Source organism: Schizophyllum commune, assembly GCF_000143185.2.
Source record: "Schizophyllum commune H4-8 unplaced genomic scaffold SCHCOscaffold_15, whole genome shotgun sequence".
NCBI classification, from domain to species: Eukaryota; Fungi; Basidiomycota; class Agaricomycetes; order Agaricales; family Schizophyllaceae; genus Schizophyllum; species Schizophyllum commune.
Window position 1 is genome coordinate 478,607 of NW_026089552.1, and position 22,214 is coordinate 500,820.

Genomic DNA, 22,214 nt, shown 5'->3' on the forward strand with positions numbered 1-22,214 from the left:
CGAGGCGTTCTCCACTGAATGGTAACTCCCACGTCCACGCAGTGATCCCGAGGCCATGCTTCCCGAATTCCGAGCCCGTTGCCTTCTTGCATTGTCTTCATTCGGCGAAGCGTTCTCCTCGGATCTCCCGTGATCAGGCGGTAGCCTCGAAGGCCTGCAGTCGAGCCTGGTCAGAGATAGATTCCTCCGTCGCAAGGATTATCTACGAATTCAGTGCAGCTTTGTATTGCTTCCTGCAACACAAGTGCGAGGAAGCAAGACTGGGACTACGCGGAGGGGTGATAGCACGTACGGATGCTCAACATAGTCATAGAAGAACTTATCGGCGCTTGATATAAACCGCAGCGACCTGCGAGACGTCCATATAGCCCAAGTGATGCTTGTCACCTGAGATGAGCTTCACCCGAGAGCAGAGTATGGATTCAATTCGCGCATTCATCTCACAGAGGCTGCGGTCGCCTTTGATGCAAGTTCAGAATGGCGGAAGAGACAAGACATACCTCGGGAAAGTCCGCGTACTGTACCCCATTCAGCCATTTGCCTCCGCTTTTGTGGGCGCATGTAGGTCCGATGTGGGCGCCTAGCGTCGAACCTCTGTGATGGTACAGATGTCATGATAGATCGTATTCTTACATATTGGTGTGCCGTTAGTAGCTATTCAAGAGAGGAACAATAACCGCGTCGTAGCCATGCGATATTCTCAGTTATCCGGGATCTTCTGCGACGCGCCCGCCGCAAAGAACTTGTATCCCTCCTCCGTGTACGGCGGGTAGCGGTGGCCGAGGAAGGGTTCGGCGCTGTATGAGGAAGACCATTGTCAGCGTCCAATGTCCAGCGTAGTACAGCTACGTAATCCACATACGCGAGCGGTACGTTGATGTAGCTCCTTTGGTGCGTGAAGGTGTCGAAGCCATATTTGCCCGAGAAGGAGCCAACTGTGAGTCTCTCAGTGTTGGCCACAGGCTTAGTGCGCGCCTACTTACACCCAGAGTCGCCCAGACCGCCGAAGGGCATTTCGTGTACTATAGCCAAAGGTGAGTTTACGCAGACGGGCTGAAAGACAGACAACCTTGACGTACCGCCGAGTTCCATGAAGGTGTCGTTGAGGACAAGAGTGCCGCTGCGTGTGCCGTAGAGAACTTGAGAGGATGGATAGCCGCGTCAGTAGAAGCCCTCCGTAGTTTGGGATGACCTTGAAACCCACATTTGTCCTTCGTCTCCGCGCTTTCGGTGAAGACGTGGATGACGAGGGGCGTACTGTACGACCTGATAATCCTGATCGCCTCATCAACATTGTCGACCGGAACAATAGGCATGATGGGCGCAAAGATTTCTCTGTATACGCGATCAGCAAATGACTGCGAGATGAGAAGAACACGACGTACCCCTCCATGAGCGCATCCTTGGCATCGACGTTCTTCACCACCGTCGGCTCGATCCTCCCCCCGTTCTCCTTTCCTCCAAGCACGATCTCCCCCTTCGTCCTCGCAATTAGTCCCTTCACGCGCTCGTGAGCACTCGGGTGCACCGCCGTCAGTGTCGCAGATGGGTCGAGCGCGCCGTCGGGGTAGAACTGCTTGTACGCCTTCCGAATGGCGGCGACGAAGGCGTCTTGGTGCGAGCGGGGCACGAGGATGTAGTCGGGGGAGACGCAAACCTGGGTGGAGTTTTAGCCATTGCGTTCCCTCAACGGTCAAAAGGACAAAGGACAGCTTACCTGTCCAGAGTTGATCTGACGACCCCAGAGGGCGCGCTTAGCGGCGAGTTCGATGTCGGTGTTCTCAGCGTCTACGAACACTGGCGACTTTCCTCCTGCGAACAGGATACATGAGATATCTCCCGAAAATTCACAAACGCTACGCACCGAGTTCCAACGTCGTGGGAGTCAGTTGCTTCGCAGCAGCGGCGGCCACAATGCGTCCGACGTTCGTCGACCCTTATCGAGTATAGTGCCTCAGCCGTATGAAATTTATCACAGCAAGCGCCTTACCGGTAAAGAAAATATGGTCTAGAATATTAGGTTAGTCGTATGTCAGTCTCACAATGGGGTCAGCGCATACCGAACTTCAGCTCCAGCAACCTTGCCGTCTCCGCGACCGCCCCATTAATTACCGCATATGCGTCCGGGTCCAGATACTCGGGCACCAATTTCGCGAAGAGGGCGGCGACGCTCGGCGTGTGCTCGGAGGGCTTCAGTATGGCCGGGCACCCGGCAGCGATGGCGCCCACGAGCGGGCCAAAGGAGAGGATGTAGGGGAAGTTCCAGGGTCTAGTGGAGGGTAAGTATGGTGTCCGATGCAAGAGTAGAGGAAGCGCTGGCGCGCTAGCAGGGGCCCAATACTGCAGTAGCAACCGCTTATAGCGCGCCGGGGCCGGCTCGCTACGCCACGATTGCGAATGACAGGTGAATCAAACTCACGAAATGATAACAGCGACTCCCTTAGGCACCTTGTAGATCGTCGTATCCCACGAGCTGCGCCACTCTTCTACCTCGGGCTTCTCGGGCTTGGACCACTCTTCGAGCTTCTCGGCCGCGCGGAGGGCGGCCGGGACGATGGGGGTAGTATCACCCAGCGCGACCTCAAGCGGCTGCTTCCGGTAGTCTTGGTAGATGGCTTCTTGCATGGCTTGGGCGTTGTCTTGGACTGGAGGTGGTTAGGGTGAGATTAGCATTAGGGTAAGTGGATGTCGTACGAGCGGAAGATGGCGAGGATAAGGAGGACGGTATACACACCAAGACGCGCAAGCTGCAAGAGCTGCTGCCTGCGATATGCCAGAGGCAGAGTCTTCCCGGAATCGAACGTAGCTCTCAATCGGGCGTGGATCTGGAAGGACAGGGTCATCATCCGACCATGACTCCCACTGCCGAATGAGAAGTATACGTACCCACTCGATCTCACCCAGGTCGGTGTGCTTCAGTGCGGTCGGCGACATATCAGTCAGTTTTCAGCGGGATGGCGCGCCGGATAGCGGTGTTGGCGGAGGACAAGACTTGAGCAGTGATGACAGCAGAAAACAAAATCGTGTGAGCAGGTAACAACCCCGCGGAAGCAAACAAGATGATGGCGAAAGACAAGGACGTCGATCGCCAAGTGGCAACCGTTGCCTACTTATACCCGCGTTCCCCTGGACCGGGCTGACGAATGGGATATCGTCAGTTGTCAGCGTCAGGCGTCAGGCTACGTGAGAGCGCACAATTGCGCCGGTGTAGGTGCATAAATCAAGCGCGCAACCGTGTCTCGGATGGGGGCACACGACGCGACGTTGAAGGCGCATAATTGCACTCATGAAAGCGGCTGGCTGCCTGAACTTCGCGCCCTGAGAAGGGTCACGAGCAGCCTTCGTTGGCGTCTTGCCACCTGGGCGGTGTCATCATGATGAGATCGCGGAGCACAATAAGGTCGTTGCGAAACGTCGTGCTAAGCCTTTCAGAATCGTCAACGGGTTCAACGGCCACAACGTCGTACAGGTGAAGTCAAGGGTTCAGCCAGTGCAAGAGACAAGCCAGTAGCGCTTGTAGCAGCTCGCTGGCGAGGGTCCAAGAATCCACGGCATTTGCCGTTGTGTGACATCGTGGGAGTTGATGGGAAACGGATGCAAACTTGGATCAACAGTTTCTCTCCCGCTCTCATGACCATTGGCGCAGAAAACCAGCCATGTCAAGCCTACCCGGCAACACTTCAGTTTTCAAACGTAAAGAACTGACCGGATAGGGTGACCTCCCGCTCAGAAGCTACCCGCCAGATTTTTGTGCCAGTATCACGAGGCTTCGCAAGGCTGAAGAGCATGTTCTTGGCGCCGGCCTCTCATGGTCGCGCGGATGGGCTCCGAGCCTCTCCCGCGCCCTTTCGGACTCGTTGTTCGGCGCAATGTAAGCTGCATTGCAGCTTATCGCCAGTGGAGATCAGGGCGAAGCAAGCGGCTAATTTGCTGCTGAACGTGACAAGCCACCATAGAGCACATGCCCTGACAGTCATACCTACGAAAGGATACTGTTACAATCTTTTGCTACTCATGTGGCGACCGCATTCTGTCTTAGGTACATGACGCGGTATACAAATGTACGCTCGTCCTTGCTCCCGATTCACCATGCTGAGCGCAGCTAGTAGTCCGAGAATGCTATGCCTGTCTCACCGCTCTCTTCTTTACCTGCACCCTCATTCTGATGCTGGATCCTTCGCGGGCTCTCACCCTTCCGTCCTCCTCTGTTGCTTTACCCTCCCCTCCTTCTCCGACCCTTCTCGTCCCTCCGTTGTTTACCCTCCCTCCCCTTACGCGCACCTCTCCTCCCGTTCACCTCGCCCCCTCCCGTTTCCCTTCCTGCCCTTCTCCTCCATTCCTCCATTATTCCTCCATATTTTTTATTCCTCGACCTCACTGCTGTTACATCCCTACTCGGTCAGTGGCGCACGAGGAACTATCAGCGCGGGACACGACGTGACGCTTATGAGCTTCCGGCAGTGTGCCACGTCGCGCACTAGTATATTGATAGCGCTCATCGAGTTTGGCATGAGGTGCAGACAATAAAGGCTTCTATTATTGTACTACAATGCAGGTCTTTGATTGGCCGTTACCGTTACCGTCACGGTTCATTTTACGCGTGCGGAGATCACGTGGTCCTATTTCCACGTTTTCCGTGTCCACATTGGAAATCCAAAAAGCCTTTGTTCGACGCGTCGAGGTCGCGCGTCACTCGCGTCGTCCTCAGCACACATCTTCACGACCGCGACGACGGCGCGTAAAATTCAGCAGCGAGCAGGAGCTTAAAAGCACCATCCGGAACGACGACCACGACTTCAACACGCAGCACGTCCGCCATGGCCTTCCAGCAATCTTCCTCCTACCGCGCGTCTATGGCGTCGTCCGCTTTCCCTGCCTCGACGTCGACCCCATTTAACCCCTCTACCTCTTCCTCTGCCTTTGCTTCCCCCGCGACCCCCATCCGTCCGCTACCCTCAACCATACTGTCATCCAAACATGCACCACCGCTGCCGCCCGCGTCGCAAACCTACGAGCCCCTCGTCAAGGGCGTTCTAGCAAGCCGACTGGCGCGATGGGTCTTCCCGTGGGCACTCGCCGCATGCATTGCGATAGGCGGGGCGTGGACATGGGGAGCAGGAGTCGGCGAAGACTTCGCGGAGTTCGTACGATCGGCGGTGGGAAGGGGCTTTGTGCTGTGGATGCTGGTCGCGGTGCCGGCAATCGTGGTCAGGAAGGCGGGGCTGACGGGTATGTGAAGTCGTGCTTTGAATGATCGCCCGAAGTATTGACGTTGTTTGCAGTGTCTCGCACACCTGCTTCTTCCCCCGCCCAGCTCCTGCGCGCCACAATGGCAAGGCCAGGCTCGCCACGGACGCTCCTCTCCCTTCTTGGCTCGGCAGTTCTCTTTGGCGCCTTCTTTGCGATAGTCGATTCCAAGAGCCGGTTCACGGTGTTCGTCAACTCGAGGTGCGATCATTACCGAGTCCATCTTGATCTTTGCATGCTCACGTTGTCCTTCAATGCCAGAAAGCACCCGCACTACCTCAACCCGCGCCTTCTCTTCCTCCTCTCCACTCAACTGGCAACGGCCGCGCTCTTCTTCCTCCGCGTTGTGCTCAGGGATCGGATGGTCTTCCCATGGACCGCGCCGCAGGTTCGTCTACTTCTCCCATTCCGACTCCACCATATGCATGTTTCTCCACCCTATGCATGTTCGTCCACCCTATACATATTTCCCCACCATACGCATGTTTCTCCATCACATGCCTATTTCCCCACCAGAACCGACGTTCTCTCTCTCCTCCTTGTTTCTCCGTATCTCACACCATCTTAACGCTCACTCAGCTTAACCCCACCTCCCTCACCATCGTGCCCGCGCTATCCTCTGTCGCTGCCCTCCCCCTGGCCGGTCTCACCCTCCTCGTCGGGCGGATCACGCTCGGACTGCTGTACTGGCTTCCCGTCCTGCCGATCTTTCTCAAGCCGTTCACGGGGCACTTCGTGCGGGGTGGACTGCTGGGCGGCGTGTTTGGGGTGTTCAATGTGTTTGGTGAGTGGGGTGGTTTCTTGTTGATTGGTGCAGTAGGGAATGTTAGACGATGTCGACGAGCATGTCAGATGATCCCGATGAGCATCTCAGACGATGCCGACGAGCATGTCGGACGATCCCGACGAGCATGCCAGACGATGTCGACGAGCATGTTAGACGATACCGACGAGCATGTCAACGGGCGTTTGGTCTTGCGTTGATGTAGTTGCTGACCCCACCCTAGGCTCTCGCGTCCTCGGCGTCATCGGGCAGGCCTTCATCGCGGGCTTCCTGACGACCCTCGTGTGGGACGTGGCGTGCTATTTGTTCGATAGCTGTGTGGCGATGGTGAGTCAAATTCTTTCAGGACTTATTCGCTCCCTATCCTCCCCCTCCCCCTTCAATAGGCCTCTTCCCCGTCCTTGCGGCCCTCTACGCGTCTCTGTACCCCCAATTCGGACTACGAACTGTTACTGACACCATCCTCCAGCCCATACAAACCACCACCGACCCTGCGGTGCTCGTATCGGCTGTCTCGAAGCCGTCGTCGGAGCTCTTTCAGGCGCTCGCGTGGAGAGAACTGGAGGCCAGGGCGGGCGAGGAGGATGGGAAGGGTGAGGGTGAGTACATTCTTCTTCTGGCGTGCATATATGCTCTATCGACGCGACGTGCATATATTCTATCGACGCGACGCGGCTTCGGTCGCACCATCCGTGATAAATCCTCGACGAGCTTGCATGAGGCCTCTGCGAGCGCGCGTGTTGTCTCTGCGAGCTTGCGTGTTGCCTCTGCGTCGTCGAATACAGTCCTACGACGCGTTCGCGCCTCATCCCCATGTTATGCCCCTATGATGGCACGCTAACGCTCTCCCTTAGCCTTCGCTCGCGCCCTCCTCGCTGACACGGCGCTGTGGCCACATGTCGTGAGACCAGGGCTCTTGCTGCTAGGCGAGGACTACCAAAAGCTCGTCCGGCGTGGCGGGCCGGCGCCGGCTCCTGCACCATCATCTGCTACTGAAGAGTCGGCCTCGCAATCAACTTTCGGACAATCGACCTTCAGTTCGTCCACGCCCAGTTTTGGCGCCTCCCAGTCGACATTCGGACAGTCAACCCTCGGTGCCGCATCTTCCACGCCCTCCGCGTCCACGCCCGTCAAGCCTACCCCGCTCCTCCGCGCGTCGATCTTCAAGCAGGCCCCGCCGTCGCCCGCGCGGGTCGTCGCGGATGCCTTAGCTGCGGATGGTGTGGTGGGCCGCGTGCCGGACGTGTTCAACGGGGCGGTCGAGGGTGTGGAAAAGGCCCTGCACCCCGTCGAGGCGGCGTTCTCGCCCCTCGGCAAAACACTCGCTGGCCCTCTTAGCAAGTCAATCGCCGGCCCCCTCGAGCGCGCCGTCTCGCCCGTGAAAGATGCCCTCCACGAAGCCGTCGTTGAGCCTGTGCGCGAGACGCGGGGCGCGGTGGCGGAGATCGTGGCGAAGATTCATGATCTGGTGCTCCCGGCGCCCGTGCGGGAGGCGTATGGGAGCCTGCACGCGTGGTGGACGCGGGAGCGGGCAGGCCGGGCAGCGGCGGGCGCGCTGCCGCGGCGGGAGACGGACGCGGTGGTCGTGGGAGGTGAGTGCTATCTTGCATGGGGCGGAGGGGTGCTAGTGGTATAGTAGCTTGCATACTGATCATACACTTTAGCCCTCGCGCACATCATCGCGCACTCGCTCACCGCGGATCGCTTCGGCGCCGTGCAGCGCGACATCCCGCGCGTCATGGAGGCGATGGTGCGCTTCCTCGGCGAGGTCGAGGGCTGGGTGGGCGAGATGGAGGCGAGGAGGGTGGCCGTGGCGGAGGAGCTCGAGCGCGCGCGCATCGTCCGGGATCTGGAGGGGAAGGGAAGGGTAGAGAAGGGCGAGGATGAAGGGCGTGGGGAGGATGAAGGCGAGGACGCGCGTGCCGCGGAATCCGAAAGGGCGCCGCCCAAGGAGAACGTAGAGGCCCTCGAGCACCAACTCGCGCTCATCGAGGACGACCTCCGGCATGCGCACGAGGCGTTTGGTGGCGTTGCGGAGGGTGAGTTGCTCGGTTCTTCTGCTTGACATACCTCCATTCCCGCGCCTACGCCCATGTTGCCTTTGCTCTTCTTTGCTTTGCTTGAAACAAGTTCACTCGAACAAGCTAACTCATCTCTCCCTCGCAGCCTTGAAGACCGCCCTCGCGCGCATCGTGCGCACCTTCGGGGCGAAGCTCTCCGCGTTCAGGTTCCCGCCCGTGGTGGCGGCGAAGATACAGGGGTGGATAGATGTGGTTGGGGTCTGAGATGGGTTCACGACACTTCGTGATCCAAGCGCAACCTTGTTATCTCGGACGCCTATTGACGTACGGTCCAATGAAAGAGCACGTTCGCCCAGCGCGTACAATTCGCTAATTGCTATCAATATGCGTGGGATTGTGCGTCGTGAGATACGTGAAAGTTTCTCGTTGTCGAGGGCTGGCAAGGTGTTGTTTATATTGATCCGACTACACCTTTGCAGATTGAGCTAGACGGTTCGAACCACACTCGCCTAGGCGCCTGCGCCGCATACTTTCCTTCTCGTCACTGCTCTCCTTCACTCAGACCGGACTGTTGTCGGTCTCTGAGGCGAGTGCTACTCGGTTTGGATTCCGAGTCTGTAGGTTCGTCAGCGGTACGCTGCCATTGTCAGGCGAGGAACTTGTCTAACGCAGTAGTTGCCTGAGAACTAGATGGCGCGGTACTGACTTGGTGCGCCTTCTGCCCTTGCTCCTCGTCCTCGGAATCGCTCGATTCCCTGTCGTAACTCCCCTGAGCCGCGTGATCCGCAGTCATAGCTCTCTTCTGATTTGGTAGATCTCTGCGTGCCGGCCGTCTTGCAGGATCTTTGGTGGCGACTCATGGAACTGGAGCAGGTGCAAATATAACGGCGAAAAGTCGTTTCCGATGCCCATATGATATAGTACATACGATGATTTAGCAAAAACAATCCTGAGATACATACGTCGGCGTGCCCTTGTTTCAACGTTTGTCGTGGTCAAGAGTTTGCCCTCTGCACCTCCTCACCAATTCCCCGACCAGGACTATCGCTTTCAATGTCGCTAGAACGTGTTTGCGGCGCTAGGTAACACGAATGCGAAGCCATTTCCTCGTCGACCACCTCTGACCTTTGAGTTGAAGCTGGGGAAGAGTCAATAGGGCTCGGTCAGATCGAGGAGCATGAGACTCTTGACCTAGATGGCGGCGAGTCCACCGCAAGGCAGAGTAAACGCGGGTAGTGGTCATAGCCGAATATCTCCTGAAGATCGTCCACTGGCCGACTGCGCCATCATCTTCCAACTTCCCAGCGTCCGGAGCATGACTCTGAGCGTCGTCTGCAGGCATGTCTGCTCTCATTCGCCTGTGGCATTCGTCGACCGTGACAATCTCCGTCATGGGAACGAGAGAGTCAGAGCCAGTGACATCGAGTCGATGTGTGCGACGCCTGACGGGGTCAAATGCGATCAGCAGATGAGATCGCTTAGAGGAGCTGAGGATCGTACAGTATGGGTGGAACGGATACTAGTATTGGATCCGAAAATACCGCTTGAGCGTTCGGCACCAGCTCTGCGAGTACTTCGCGACTTCGCGGGCTTCGCAGCGTCATACTCTTGGGTAGAGAGAGTGGCTGCGAATGAGTGGAGTCGACCTCCCGTGCCCATGCGTCTTGGTGGATGCGGCTCAAGGAGAGCAATGCACCATGCAGCGCATCGGAGGGTGTCGCGCTCGCTTGTCCGGCACCCCTGCAGAAGGCATCCACCCACATGCACCAAACGAGGTCCTGCGGTGGCTGATCGCCGGGCCCTGCGTCAACACCTTGCGGCTGACCAGCATCGGTGGGTGACTGCGTACTGTCCCCGGAAGCCAGTCGGCGCAGAAGTAAAGCCATCTTATCGGCAAGCGCGTCCGTTAAAGTCGAGAGAGCCGCAAGCTTAGGATGAGTGATGATGGTCATCGCCAGAGGACGGAGAAGTTCGAGGGAATCCACGTCTTCGACAAGAGTCTTGATCAGATATTCGCGGTGCCTCTCGACGTGGCGCTCCGTCGCGTGCGCGACCTCCTTCGTCGCCTTGTCGCCCTGAGGTGCTGCGTTGCGGTCATGGCTAGCGGGTGCGTCGACCACCGCCCGCATGAGACCGACAAGGAACCAGAAAAAGGGGCCGACGAGGTCATCGGGCAGGCCTTCATCCGATTCGGGCTTGATTATCTCCTCCAGACTTGGGCTGGGACGAGGGCGGAAGTTCGACTCGAAGAGGTAAGAGACACACTGACGTTCGACAGTCTGCAAGGCGGTGTCGAGGGGACCGTATCTCAGGTTGGTGGCGAGCGTCGAGATCAACTGCTCGGCCAAGAACCCAAGATGGTCGCTGAAAGCCGCGCCTCTGCTTGCCTCGTCAGTCTGAACATACAGGTCGATAGCACGGCATGCCATGTGCAGCCAAGCACTGTCCCTCTGCGCGATGGAGGTGCTGCTGATAGTCGACGCATCGTATGCGCTTGAGAGGTGATCGTCGGGGGGCTGGTAGAGGAAGAACCATGATTAGCTTGAGCATTGGCGACGAAAAGGAAGGCGCACCGCAGGCACCTTGCACGAAGCGCGGCAGAAAAAGCGATGCATGACGACCTGCGTTACGAGGCTGGTCTGCTTCGTCGCACAAAGCCAAGCTTGCAAAGTCATGATAGTGGACGACGGCGTGTTCCAGAGCGATTCGTCTTTGGCCGGGAAAATCGTGCTGCAATTGAGACTACGCCACAGCACAAGCGCGAAGGGAACGCAAATCTCCGTGGATGCCAGTGGGTGACGACTCCTCAAGGAATCGAGCATACCCTCCCACACGACGGGTCGCAGACGCAGACGCGTGTGCGGGGTCTGTTGGGCCATCACCACGTAGACTTCGATCATCCTCTGCTGCAGAGCACAATTGAGGGGGACGTTATATTGGTGGTCGAGAGTCTTGAGCCTTTGCCCGAGCGCGAAGACGGTCGCGCACAAGGCCGGTGCAGCAGTGTCCGTGACCTCGCGCGACATGATTGCCTGCTTCAACGCGGTCCAGATGCGTATGCCGCACATGTAGTACTGCCGAGTGCCGAGTGTCGTCTTGAGCTTGGCCACTGGGACGAGCAAGAGACAGCACGCCAGGCGCTGGAGCTCGTTCTCCCGACCTAGCTCCCACTCGAATATCGTTGGTCGAGAGTACAAGGCGCCGTACAGCCAGTTCAAGACTTGACTGAAGAGTGCGTAGTTGGGATCATCCTTGTAGATGCATTGATTTTGGTCATAGTTTCGACCAAGAACGAAGCAGGACGAAGCCTGTATGATGACGAGAGCAACAAAGGACGAAGGAGACTCCCGCATGGCCCTTTCCAGACTATTAGGTGTCAGAGTCGTTGAGCACTCTAACACTGCCTCCCATTCGTGGTCGGCTGACGTCTTCAGGGTCTTCATTGTGCCTCGAGATTGGCACAGGAGCGCTGTGTATATCCAAGCTAGAACAGACTTAACCCAGTACACCCAGTCTGTTAGTGGCGATCGATACGGGCATTGAGGATTGAAGACCGGCATGAAGGTTGACCAAAGGTAGAAGCAGTAAAAACTCGCCGTGAGTGCAGTGACAAAATATGACATAGGTGCATCAAACAGGTTGAGGTAAAAGCCCAGCCCGATGAAGAATAACAGCATGGAGGCGTGAAGCATTGTCGGGAGAAGGAGCACAATCAGACTGACGTTCCAGCGCTCTAAGCCGACGCGTCTATAGTGTCGAACAAGAGCGCGACGCCTTGGTGAGCCATACACTTCGGTGTCGTATGCCTGCCGGATGTTCAGAATACAGCAAATCAGAAATTGAAGGCAATTCACGTAGAGCCAGCTCCTTACAATGAAAGCCAAGAATGCAGCTAACAAGCCTAGTAGCAAGCTGAGATACCATAGTCGATTGGTCCAATAGTCCAGGGCTGTCGCAGTCACAGTATCCGGTGTGACTCTGGCAGATGGAACATCCACCACCGGGGATCCGTTCGTCACAGCCCTTTGAAGGGCAATTAATTCGGATAACAGGGCCACGCCTATCTTGGCATGGTCAGGCTGCAGTGCTTGAGACGACTGAACGACGAATGCTGAGACGACAGCAGCGAATAGTCCAGACTGCAAAGTAATAAGCACCAGAGTTATCCAGCGATGGCACGAGCACACGCACGAATACGAGATCAACATCTAGATGATCACGCAGACCCTGCAAGGCCTTGGCATCGCGCCTCGTGCCTTCGTCAAAGAGGACATGCCACACGCGTGCTTCCTCTCCGAGCTCTTCTCCGGGTCGATCATCCTCGTACTCGTCGCGGTCTCGCCAGTTCTCTGCCGAAGCGTGTCAGCATTCCATAGAACTGTCGACTAATGGGTGCCACTTACCACTTGCTTGTCCGCGACGAGCTCCTGAGAGGCCGAACGGCTTGAAATGATCAGGAGCCCTTACGCTGGGATCTTGCGTGTCTGCCATTGTCAAGCTCGTTGAGAGTATACTGCGCCTTCGGAGACGGGTCGAAGACTGAAGTGCTGCTTCGTCGTCCGACACCGCTATATAGCACGGCCGAAAGTTGACGAATCACGCGCGGCAATGCTGTTTGACAGCCGAATCGCAGAAAACAATTGCACATGCTGTTAGACATGAGCTACAGGCGCGTCGTACTCACCGGCGCTTGAGAGTCACCGATGCCCTATATTATGCATGAAGGTCGATGGTGAAACAGCTTCGTTGGCTAACCTCGGATAAGAAGGGCAAATTGGCCCGGAAGTTCGACACGCAGAAGCCGGCGGCGGGGAGTAGTAGCATATACGGCAGTCGCCAACCGCCGACAGTCGATGTGCGGTCGATGTTAATGATGATGATGGTGAAGAAGCACAGAATACGGAAGCTGATGAAAAGTGCTCTGCCATTGAGCTATAGTTATATGACGACCTGTAGTTCCTGCGCGTTAAGTAATTTGGGAGCCATGACCTTCAACCGGGACTCTGCTCCACACATGCTAGGACCGCACCGGATCAGTACGCATGCTTACACGCTACTGGGGCATGCGATGCAGACGCCACCTCGCGTGTGGAAGTCAAGTTCCTGTAAGGAGGGAACTGACCACCAGGTAGCCTGTTTTGATAGGAGGATGCCCCACTATGCGGCTGACAGCGCGCCCTCTCTACTGCTGCTGTACGCCGCGTTCAAGAGAGACAAAGGTGTCAAATTTCGGTCTTTGAGGCCTCCCGAGCACCCTGGATCTCATTGAACTTGCGAATTGAAAGCCTCGTGAACTTCGCGGTATTGACAGGATGAATTTCCATACCTCAGCGCTTATTGCCCCCACCCATCAACCATCGCACCTTATTCATGCAGCCTTTCGAGGATCGCGAAGGGCAGGCGGCGACGTCGCCGGGGCCCTGCAAGCCTAGGCGCCTCTTATCGTCGTTTGTGGATGTCGAGCCGATGTTTGGAAGATCGACGATGAGCCAAGCCACATGGTTGTAGTTTTAGACAGCGCATGAGTCTGTGCCAAGCTATAGTTGCGCGTGCAGCTGGATTCCATGGTGAGAAACATATCGTGCGGAGGGCAGAAAGGCGGATAGCTCGGGAGAGGAAGATGGTGGACAAGGGGAAGACGAACGGTGCCTAGACGCCATATGCATGTTTACTGTCAGCTGGAGTTGGATGAAGGGGGCGGGGAGATGGGGCGACAGTCAGCGTCTCCGTCACCATCGTCACGATATCCACCGACATCGCTGTAGCTCTTGCCGCGATCTTCATCGGCGGTGTATAGCAGTAGAGCGCGTGCGTAGCGCTCTGTTTGCGCTCGCGGCCGATCTCCCAGTCAAGGTCTGTCGTCCGTGTTGTCAATGTACCGCAAAACCACGTCAGAAGGCTAGCTCGCAAAGGGCTAGTCCACCACAGTGGAGCTTATGGAGCGGAAAAGGTCCTGAAAGTGAAGGTCAGAGTCGTCCACGATAGCTCTGTACCCGAAAGTGCCGTCTGCGATCGCGTTCAACGAGGTCAATAAGAGAGCCGCGCAGAAGGCAGGGAGACGAGCTCAGCAACCTTGCTGATAAGAGGAGATCAACAACATGCACTGCGAGCCGCTAAAGGGGCGAGGCACAGCCGCGCTCGCACGTGCACGCGGACAACTCCCTCGATAGAACACAGGGAGAAGATGATGAAATCGAAAACAAAAGAAACTAGAGAAACAATGCGTGTGCGGGAGTCCTGATACATGTGCGTCGTCACCAGCGAACGATACATAGATATGTGCATACAGGGATCGTATAAGAGGTCATCGCTAGCGTAAGAGTCCTTCAGTACCAGCGCTACGAGGAAAATCGACGGAAGTGTCAGTGGTATACAGCGGAAAGTGTCGTGTGACAACTTCAACTGTGACCGCTACAGTATCTCGATTAGATAGCCTCGACACGCGACTCATCTCTTAGTAATTTAGTTTTGCTCCTCCCGTAGTTTCTTCTATCTCGTTCGTGTACTTTCCATTGCCTTCCTATCCTTCTCAGATATAGTAGAAAATACTCAGAATTTCCATAGCCTTCTCGATACTCATGTACTGGTATATAGACGTCGTCTCCTAGGCGGAGCGACAACTCTTTCGATCCCTCGTAATACATTGCCTCGTGTTCCCGCCTTACCCGCGTGAGCCTAAGTCGTAACGCATTGATTCGCTCTGCCTACGCCAAGAGCTTCGACATTGACTCGCTCTGTCGTCGTCCCTTGCCTGACCGTGTATCACGAACTTCGAAGGTAATTTCTGATATTCTAAGCGTATCGTGAGGTCCTGAACGTTAAGTTGTGCGCTAGTCTACAACATTGGTGTCCGCAGCCAGGAACTGCACCATAGCTTGGAATATTCACTCTATCTGCTTACTTCTCGCGTCTACATCAACAATCAAGTTCGAACCGATCCTCAAGCAAGGCCATGTCCCGACAACGGCCGCCGTCTCGAGCCACCGATCGAGTGGCACTCAATCCTCTCTCCGAACCCCTTCGACCGTACTCTGGCTACTCGGGTATCAGCACCCGTCGACACGAGGATGGCGGGGAACGTCCGAATTCTCCGGACAATGGCTCGTACTTGGGGGCAGATCGTACGTACGATTGGGATCGGTCTGTGGAGGAGATCTACGAGGAATCACAGGAGCGAATTCCCGAAGATGACCCATTAGCTAGTACGGTAGTCAAAAATCTATCACCAGTGACGAAACCGTATTGGAAGTTGAGTGCTTCGGAAGTCGCGCGAGAGCGCTACCAGCGAGTACTCTCCGATGCCTCAGTCGAGACCAAATCAGAGCGGAAAGTCGCTAGTTATCGCGAGCTGACTCGATCTCTAAGGAAGGCGAATGGTCCTTTTGGTAAGGAACTAGAACTGCTGGATAACGCGATTCTATTCGTCCGTACCGCGCGCTCTAGTGAGCACCCAAACGAGCATATCTACGCCCCTGAACCTGCGCGCATCCGGTCGCTTACTCAAGCACTGGAGAAGAGGCGTAAGCAAGCAAAGGAAGCGTTCACGCTCGCTGGGAAAAGGCCACCTACTCTTCCCCAATGGAATCGCGAGAATGACCTCGATCTAGCTTATCGCTCGTACAGTTTCGAAGGTATGTGTATACTCTACCGCTTGCAGGTAGGAGATTTCCTGATGCGACTGGATTCAGTATTCGATTTTGCTACAGGTAAGATTCGAGGTACTGAAACCACAGATGAGGAGGAAGAGGTTCCTTCTGTCGCATCTCAGCGCACGGTTCGTCAAGCGCAGAAGCCATTGCACGTACCTGGCGATCTGGCATCGATCCATCGTCAGCACGCATCGCAGGTCTATGCGGGGCGTACAGGCTCCGCTGCGCCGCGTATCTCCACGCCATCCACGGGACTTGCGCAATTGTTCAGTAATGATCCTGCCTATGTTCAGCCTGCAGTGAACTCTTCGACGTGGATGCCAGGCGGCTTCGTACCTACACCCTATACGTCGCCCTATCCTAATGCCGCTAATCCTTACGCGTACGGCGTCGCGCCACAAGACTCCATCTCGAACCACGCTGCATATTCTCGGCATGCAGGAGGTGGGGAACCACCTGATGATGAGCCCGATGACTCTGGCGAGGACGACCAGCCCACAAATCGGGGGCGAAGCAACCTGCCTCGTGATAGGGATGACGCTTCGTATGGACGTCGCGGTCGTCGAGGTGGCAATCCTTCTCCCTCTCCGCCGCCATCTGATGATGACGATGGAAGGAGGGATCCTCGTCGACCGCCGCGAGTTCCTCGGTTCGCGCCTTCAAGCCGACCTGCAGATAAGACTGAGAATAAGGAAAGTCGGTTCGATATGAAGTTGAAGATATCCGACGTACCAGCGTGGAACGGTAGCGAGGAGACAATCGCCAAATGGATCAGCAAAATCAATGCGTTGTCGAGAGAGTCTAAGACAATCTTTAAACAGCTTGGTATTGTGGTCCCAAAGCGACTCACCGGTAGCGCCGAAGCCTGGTTCTGGTCCTTAGAGGAAGCATACCGTGCCGAAATCTGCCAGGACTGGAGCTCCTTACGCCATGCAATCGCGTCATACTACATGAACCGTAAGTGGGTCATGAAGCAGAAGGCGAAAGCGCGAAATGCAGCTTACCGACAAGCTGGGTACGCGCGCGAGACGCCCAGCGAGTACTTCATTCGCAAAGTGGAGCTGATGTCCATGGTTCACAATCTGGATCAGGACGAGATGATTATGGAGGTCATGGACAACGCACCTTCGAGTTGGAACAATATCTTGACGACCACTCTTTACCCTGATCTTCGTTCATTCCAGTCGGCAATCCGCTACCATGAGGACGCACTGATGGATGCTTCAGCTCCTGCACGAAGCACCGATAATCATTACGAACCTCGTCGGTCGGGGAGCAAGCCGCGCCCTCAGCCCTCCGCTCGAGTACACCTTGTGGGAGCATCTAAGGACTTGCCGCCCCCTCGCTTCGCGCCGGACAACACGAATGTGTCCAAGGTAACGCCGAAGGACAAGGGCGCTCGTAATTGCCGCCATTGTGATAGTCCCTTTCACTGGGATAAGGAATGTAAGCATGCACGTAAGGGAATGAAGACGGCGCGTACCCGATTGGCAGAAGCCTCTAAAGACCATCTCGAAGCGGAGGACGAGTACGACGAGCTCTATTGTAGTACCTTGTCCGATGAGAGCAGCGAGGAGGATTTTAAAGGGGCCCTCCAGGTAGCCGAGGCTAGTGCGTCGCTCGTAAGCTCAAGCGAGCAGGACATGACGCAGTCGATGGCGCTGGAGGGAGTGTCTGCGCAAGAGAGCATTCAGGAGCACGCTAATCGCAGAGAAGAGACGTACGAACCTCAATGTCACCGCTCAAAGGCGGTCGCTCCCTTTGCGGAGCGTCCTCCCAAACCCGCGCTGAATCGTCGGACACGTCGGCGGTTAGCACGCGAAATTGAAGCGGCCTCTTACCGGGTTCATACTTCGCAGGATTCCGAGAAGCCTCTCGTCGAGTTGAGGAAGCATATGGCGCGTCCACCCGGTTCTTCATTCCTTGGTGCCAAGGCGACCCAAGCTAAGGCTACTGTCAATGGATTAGACGACTGGATTGAGGCCATTATCGACTCAGGATCTGATATTACCTTGATCTCCGCGAAGGCTCTCGCCGCGCTGATCAGCCGCCCGCGCATGAAGGCCGGTCAAAAGATTAATTTAGTCCAGGTTACGGGCTCTTCCGTAATTTCAGGCTACGTTACCTTAGACCTTTACTTCCATACCTGCGAGGGTCCGGTGAAGCTCAATGTGGAGGCGTACGTCGTAAAAGGCATGGGTACTCCATTTATTCTCGGCAATGACTTTGCAGATCAGTACTCCATTTCGATCTTGCGCGAGGAAGGAAAGACTCGCCTGCAATTCGGTGATTCAGGAAGGACCATGGATGTGGAAAGCTCGACCTCGAAGTTAGTGGACGAGGAGGGACACGCTTTCCGCGTAAATGTTGTACCTGAATACAGTAAGCGCGTTCCTCGTGCTCTGAAATATCGCCGGGTGCGTCAGCAACGTCGCTTGAGGCAAAAACAGCTGCAAGGTGATGTAAGTGCTAAGCAGGACATCATTATCCCTCCTGAGACGTGTAGGAAGGTGCCAGTCGACGTACATTTCAGCCGACATCTCGACTCCGTCTACGTTGAGTCCAAGCTTCTATCCCACGGGAATATCGATGAAGTTTTCGGAGCGCCGGACACCCTCCTATACAAGGACAATCCTTTCCTCCAAGTCTCGAACTTCTCGTCGAAGCCAGTGACCATCGCTCACGGCGAGGTATTGGGTACATGCCGAAATCCCCGAAATTGGCTGGACAGTTCTAGCAAGATGTCGGCCGGGGCGCGAGCGAAAATCGAAGCTCATAGTAGCTTTCTGCGGCATCTAGTGAGCTCGAAGAGCAGAGGCACCGAACTGCGCGTGGAAGAACGACGAGATGAAGTCGGAGGCAGGACGGATTTGGAAGGCCTTGATAGTCGGCGTGTTCCGGACGATTACCGCATTGGGCACAAGGACGCCACATCGTGCTTGCCTCCTCCCGCTGACGTCCATGCCATCCGCTCCGAATCTAACATCAGCTCAAAAGCGCAGCGCAATGCGACCGAGCCGGACGACCCCGCAGCGACAGATCCTGTGGAAGGAGGCCCAAAGACATCCTTACCGCCCGAAGACTTCGTAGACAGCGCGCGTCTGCTCGACGAACTCGACATCTCTCCCGACGTCAACTCGGATCAGCGAGCACGGATCGAACAGACTATCGTCAAGCATAAAACCGCCTTTGGTCTCGATGGCCGCCTTGGGAACTATCCCGCTCATGTCGAGATCAAGTTGAAGCCGGGTACGCAGCCAATCTCTCTCCCACCATTCCCGGTCTCTCCAGCGAAGCGCGAGGTCATTGACAAACAGATGGACTCGTGGATACAATTGGGCGTCATTGAGCCGTCAAAAAGCCCTTGGGCCGCTCCAGTTTTTATTACTTATCGCAATGGTAAGCCTCGCATGGTTATCGACTTGCGAAAGCTGAACGAAGCGGTGATCCCCGACGAGTTTCCTCTCCCGCGTCAAGACGATATCTTGCAAGCGTTGCAAGGCTCTCAATGGCTCAGTACGTTGGACGCTCTCTCGGGTTTCACCCAACTGACGCTTACTCCCGACGCGAGCGAAAAATTAGCCTTTCGTTGTCATCGTGGTCTCTGGCAGTTCAAGCGTATGCCATTCGGTTATCGGAATGGGCCGAGCGTATTTCAACGCGTCATGCAAGGTATACTCGCCCCCTTCCTGTGGGTTTTCGCGCTCGTCTATATTGACGATATTGTGATTTTCTCGCAGAACTTCGAGGACCACGTCAAGCATCTCGACCAAGTCTTCGAGGCTATTGCTGCTTCAGGTATCACTCTTTCACCTTCTAAGTGTCATTTCGCTTATCAGTCGCTTATGCTTCTGGGGCAGAAGGTCTCCCGACTCGGACTCTCTACGCACAAGGAGAAGGTCGACGCGATTCTCGATCTCGAGGAGCCCCGAAACGTGAGTGAGCTCCAGACGTTCTTGGGCATGATGACTTACTTCTCGTCATACATTCCCTTTTACGCGTGGATTTCGCAGCCTTTCTTCAACTTGTTGAAGAAGGACACGCCTTGGAGCTGGACTGAGGTTCATCGCGAGGCCTTCGACCTATGCAAGCAGGTTCTTACGAATGCACCCGTTCGCGCCTACGCGATTCCAGGTCGCCCGTACCGTGTGTATACTGACGCTTGCGACTATGGCTTGGCAGGTATCCTTCAACAAGTCCAGCCGATCCTCGTTCGGGATTTACGAGGTACAAAGGCTTACGATCAACTTCTACGCGCGTACAAGAGCAAGCAGCCTATTCCTCGCCTGGTGACGACGGTCTCTAAGGACCTGGACGACGTCCCCGTGAATGGTGAGTGGTCCGATAATTTCGAGGACACCACGGTGCACGTCGAGCGCGTTATCGCATACTGGTCGCGTGTGCTGAAGTCGCCTGAAAGGAATTACTCGCCGACGGAGCGTGAGGCATTGGCACTCAAGGAGGCTTTGATAAAGTTCCAGCCATACCTCGAGGGTGAGGACATCCTCGCCATCACGGATCACGCAGCACTGACTTGGAGCAAGACCTTTCAGAACGTCAATCGTCGTCTTCTCACGTGGGGTACTGTTTTCGCCGCTTACCCAGGGCTTCGCATCGTGCATCGTGCCGGTAAGGTGCACAGTAATGTCGATCCCATCTCACGTTTGCGCCGACGTGTGCCCTATCAAGATGGACCGCTAGTTGACGACACTAGGACTCTTCGCTTTGCCGAGCAGGACCCATTGCGCGGAATGTACGAAGAATTAGGTACAAATTTCGAGGAGAAATTGCTTCAGGTCGCTTCCCGCTATGTACACGGTGAGGAAAACAACGAAGACCGAGCGTCAGCACTGACCTTCGATGTTGAGCTCACCACGGGACTAGAAGAGCGCATTGACGTCCCATATGCGACCTCCCGGTCTTTCTCCGTTCTTGTCGGTCTCGAAGAGTCGGAGGTGAGTGCATGGCGATCCGCTTATGCCTCGGATACTCATTTCTCCAAGGTCCTCGAGAGCATGAGCTGCGAGGAGAGCTGGTACAACCCGGATTATCCTCAGTATCATTACAGCGATAATGGGCTCTTATACTTCGAGGACTGGAATGGGAATAACCGTCTTTGCGTCCCTAACTCGCTTCGGGCTCAGGTCATGAACGACGTACACAACACCATCTCAGAAGGCGCTCACGGCGGATATCACAAGACTTACAACCGCATAGCGAGCATGTACTACTGGCCGAAAATGTCTCGTGACATCCGAGCTTTTGTAAGTACGTGCGACATCTGTCAGAAGATCAAGCCGCGCCGTCATGCACCCGCAGGGCTTCTCCAACCAATCCCCATCCCCTCTCGCCCCTTCGAAGTTGTCACCATGGACTTCATTCCTGAGCTCCCGACGTCAAACGGGTTTGATAATGTCCTTGTAATTGTTGACAAACTGACGAAGTACGCGTTGTTCATTCCGTGCTCTACTCACCTCACTGCGGTTCAGACAGCTGAACTATTTTTCAGTCACGTCATCAAGGACTATGGTATTCCATCTCAGGTCATCACCGACCGCGATACACGTTGGCGGGGTGAGTTTTGGAAGAACATCTGTGATTTAATGGGTAGTCGACGCGCTCTCACTACAGCTTACCATCCTCAGGCCGACGGTCAAACGGAGATTCTTAATCAATATCTGGAAATTGCCCTTCGCGCGTACGTCGGCCCTTCGCGCAACGACTGGTCAGACCACCTCGCCGCCTTGGCGCTTTCTTACAATACCACACCTCACACTTCGACGGGTTTCTCGCCAGCTTACCTACTTCGAGGGTACCATCCAACAACCGCCGCCTCAATGCTCTCGGATCCTGCCTCAGTCCCTCGCCCGACTCGAGGCGCCGGTCTTGAAGGGGGGGGTGAAGGTACTCTTGTAGCCGACGAGGAAGCGCAGGAGATGATTGAACATTTCGAAGCAGATCGTTCTCGAGCTAAGGAAGCGCTCCTTCTCGCCCAAATTGCTCAGCGCAAGGATTATAATCGAGGCCGACGTGTGGAGGAGTTTGAGGAAGGTGAGCTTGTGGTCCTCAATCCGCATTCACTTCAGTTACTCCGCAACGAGAAGGGTCGGGGCAAGAAATTGCTCATGAAGTACGACGGGCCCTTCGAGATTATCCGGAAGATAAGCCCGGTAACTTATCAGCTGCGTCTTCCCGAATCGTATGGCATGCATCCCATCCTCAATATCGCGCATCTTGAAAGGTATCAGCGCTCTCCTCCCGAGTTTGGCGAGCGCCCGACCAAACCACTCCACCGAGGTGACTTTGACCTCGACAAGCAGGTCGAGATCGAACGAATCATCGATGAGAAATGGAGCCGACGCCACGGAAAGCGCCGACATCGCCTTTATAAAGTGCGCTGGAAAGGATTCCCGCCTGATCATGACGAATGGCTGTCCGCGAGCGCTCTTGCAAACGCGCCGGAAGTCCTTAGGAAATGGCGTTCTGTAATCACATCCAGTGGAGCTGTCTCTT

At 55.7% G+C, this 22,214-nt stretch overlaps 13 protein-coding genes across 13 annotated transcripts; 10 read left to right on the forward strand and 3 right to left on the reverse strand.

Annotated features, from left to right (window-relative positions):
- Positions 1 to 650: 650 nt before the first annotated feature.
- On the reverse strand, positions 651 to 3,077 carry SCHCODRAFT_02121446 (aldehyde dehydrogenase). The gene is made up of 13 exons (XM_003026767.2): positions 2,887 to 3,077; positions 2,735 to 2,825; positions 2,420 to 2,645; positions 2,061 to 2,269; positions 1,991 to 2,008; positions 1,865 to 1,936; positions 1,718 to 1,812; positions 1,386 to 1,657; positions 1,205 to 1,335; positions 1,080 to 1,139; positions 984 to 1,022; positions 863 to 935; positions 651 to 797 (listed from the first exon to the last, which is right to left on the reverse strand). Exons 1-13 carry the CDS (start codon positions 2,932 to 2,934, stop codon positions 701 to 703), a joined length of 1,431 nt encoding a protein of 476 aa, XP_003026813.1. The 5' UTR covers positions 2,935 to 3,077; the 3' UTR covers positions 651 to 700.
- Positions 3,078 to 3,668: 591 nt separating this feature from the next.
- On the reverse strand, positions 3,669 to 4,196 carry SCHCODRAFT_02644070 (uncharacterized protein). The gene has a single exon (XM_050346371.1). The coding sequence runs from the start codon at positions 3,975 to 3,977 to the stop codon at positions 3,807 to 3,809; it is 171 nt and encodes a 56-aa protein (XP_050197292.1). The 5' UTR covers positions 3,978 to 4,196; the 3' UTR covers positions 3,669 to 3,806.
- Positions 4,197 to 4,662: 466 nt separating this feature from the next.
- SCHCODRAFT_02644072 (uncharacterized protein) lies at positions 4,663 to 8,446 on the forward strand. Its single transcript, XM_003026673.2, has 9 exons — positions 4,663 to 5,229; positions 5,283 to 5,448; positions 5,509 to 5,635; positions 5,827 to 6,031; positions 6,255 to 6,358; positions 6,501 to 6,630; positions 6,886 to 7,623; positions 7,696 to 8,070; positions 8,198 to 8,446. The coding sequence occupies exons 1-9, from the start codon at positions 4,818 to 4,820 to the stop codon at positions 8,314 to 8,316; spliced, it is 2,376 nt and encodes a 791-aa protein (XP_003026719.1). The 5' UTR covers positions 4,663 to 4,817; the 3' UTR covers positions 8,317 to 8,446.
- Positions 8,447 to 8,927: 481 nt separating this feature from the next.
- SCHCODRAFT_02644074 (uncharacterized protein) lies at positions 8,928 to 12,621 on the reverse strand. Its single transcript, XM_050346372.1, has 7 exons — positions 12,456 to 12,621; positions 12,244 to 12,401; positions 11,907 to 12,191; positions 10,626 to 11,858; positions 9,553 to 10,568; positions 9,244 to 9,494; positions 8,928 to 9,190 (listed from the first exon to the last, which is right to left on the reverse strand). Exons 1-7 carry the CDS (start codon positions 12,541 to 12,543, stop codon positions 9,048 to 9,050), a joined length of 3,174 nt encoding a protein of 1,057 aa, XP_050197293.1. The 5' UTR covers positions 12,544 to 12,621; the 3' UTR covers positions 8,928 to 9,047.
- A 2,383-nt stretch (positions 12,622 to 15,004) lies between these two features.
- SCHCODRAFT_02520156 (uncharacterized protein) lies at positions 15,005 to 15,762 on the forward strand (the record flags this gene model as incomplete). The annotated part of the gene is made up of 3 exons (XM_050343445.1): positions 15,005 to 15,479; positions 15,558 to 15,687; positions 15,741 to 15,762. 3 exons carry the CDS (start codon positions 15,005 to 15,007, stop codon positions 15,760 to 15,762), a joined length of 627 nt encoding a protein of 208 aa, XP_050197294.1.
- A 95-nt stretch (positions 15,763 to 15,857) lies between these two features.
- Positions 15,858 to 17,257, forward strand: SCHCODRAFT_02718591 (uncharacterized protein; the record flags this gene model as incomplete). The annotated part of the gene is made up of 2 exons (XM_050347077.1): positions 15,858 to 16,651; positions 16,710 to 17,257. Coding segments are annotated over 2 exons (851 nt in total), but the record flags the coding sequence as incomplete, so codon positions are not given.
- Positions 16,772 to 17,303, forward strand: SCHCODRAFT_02673404 (uncharacterized protein; the record flags this gene model as incomplete). Its single annotated transcript, XM_050346676.1, has 2 exons — positions 16,772 to 17,256; positions 17,279 to 17,303. The coding sequence occupies 2 exons, from the start codon at positions 16,772 to 16,774 to the stop codon at positions 17,301 to 17,303; spliced, it is 510 nt and encodes a 169-aa protein (XP_050197296.1).
- A 41-nt stretch (positions 17,304 to 17,344) lies between these two features.
- SCHCODRAFT_02693841 (uncharacterized protein) lies at positions 17,345 to 17,717 on the forward strand (the record flags this gene model as incomplete). Its single annotated transcript, XM_050346861.1, has 2 exons — positions 17,345 to 17,656; positions 17,700 to 17,717. The coding sequence occupies 2 exons, from the start codon at positions 17,345 to 17,347 to the stop codon at positions 17,715 to 17,717; spliced, it is 330 nt and encodes a 109-aa protein (XP_050197297.1).
- A 287-nt stretch (positions 17,718 to 18,004) lies between these two features.
- Positions 18,005 to 19,009, forward strand: SCHCODRAFT_02519701 (uncharacterized protein; the record flags this gene model as incomplete). Its single annotated transcript, XM_050343423.1, has 2 exons — positions 18,005 to 18,499; positions 18,626 to 19,009. Coding segments are annotated over 2 exons (879 nt in total), but the record flags the coding sequence as incomplete, so codon positions are not given.
- SCHCODRAFT_02121892 (uncharacterized protein) lies at positions 18,808 to 20,302 on the forward strand. The gene is made up of 9 exons (XM_050341856.1): positions 18,808 to 18,950; positions 19,019 to 19,100; positions 19,160 to 19,217; positions 19,284 to 19,373; positions 19,442 to 19,499; positions 19,562 to 19,636; positions 19,715 to 19,795; positions 19,884 to 20,033; positions 20,246 to 20,302. Exons 2-8 carry the CDS (start codon positions 19,019 to 19,021, stop codon positions 19,992 to 19,994), a joined length of 555 nt encoding a protein of 184 aa, XP_050197299.1. The 5' UTR covers positions 18,808 to 18,950; the 3' UTR covers positions 19,995 to 20,033; positions 20,246 to 20,302.
- Positions 20,303 to 20,629: 327 nt separating this feature from the next.
- Positions 20,630 to 20,893, forward strand: SCHCODRAFT_02477917 (uncharacterized protein; the record flags this gene model as incomplete). Its single annotated transcript, XM_050342757.1, has 1 exon — positions 20,630 to 20,893. A coding segment is annotated over one exon (264 nt), but the record flags the coding sequence as incomplete, so codon positions are not given.
- Positions 20,894 to 21,637: 744 nt separating this feature from the next.
- SCHCODRAFT_02446274 (uncharacterized protein) lies at positions 21,638 to 21,928 on the forward strand (the record flags this gene model as incomplete). The annotated part of the gene is made up of 1 exon (XM_050342538.1): positions 21,638 to 21,928. A coding segment is annotated over one exon (291 nt), but the record flags the coding sequence as incomplete, so codon positions are not given.
- A 90-nt stretch (positions 21,929 to 22,018) lies between these two features.
- On the forward strand, positions 22,019 to 22,183 carry SCHCODRAFT_02445760 (uncharacterized protein; the record flags this gene model as incomplete). Its single annotated transcript, XM_050342537.1, has 1 exon — positions 22,019 to 22,183. A coding segment is annotated over one exon (165 nt), but the record flags the coding sequence as incomplete, so codon positions are not given.
- Positions 22,184 to 22,214: the final 31 nt, after the last annotated feature.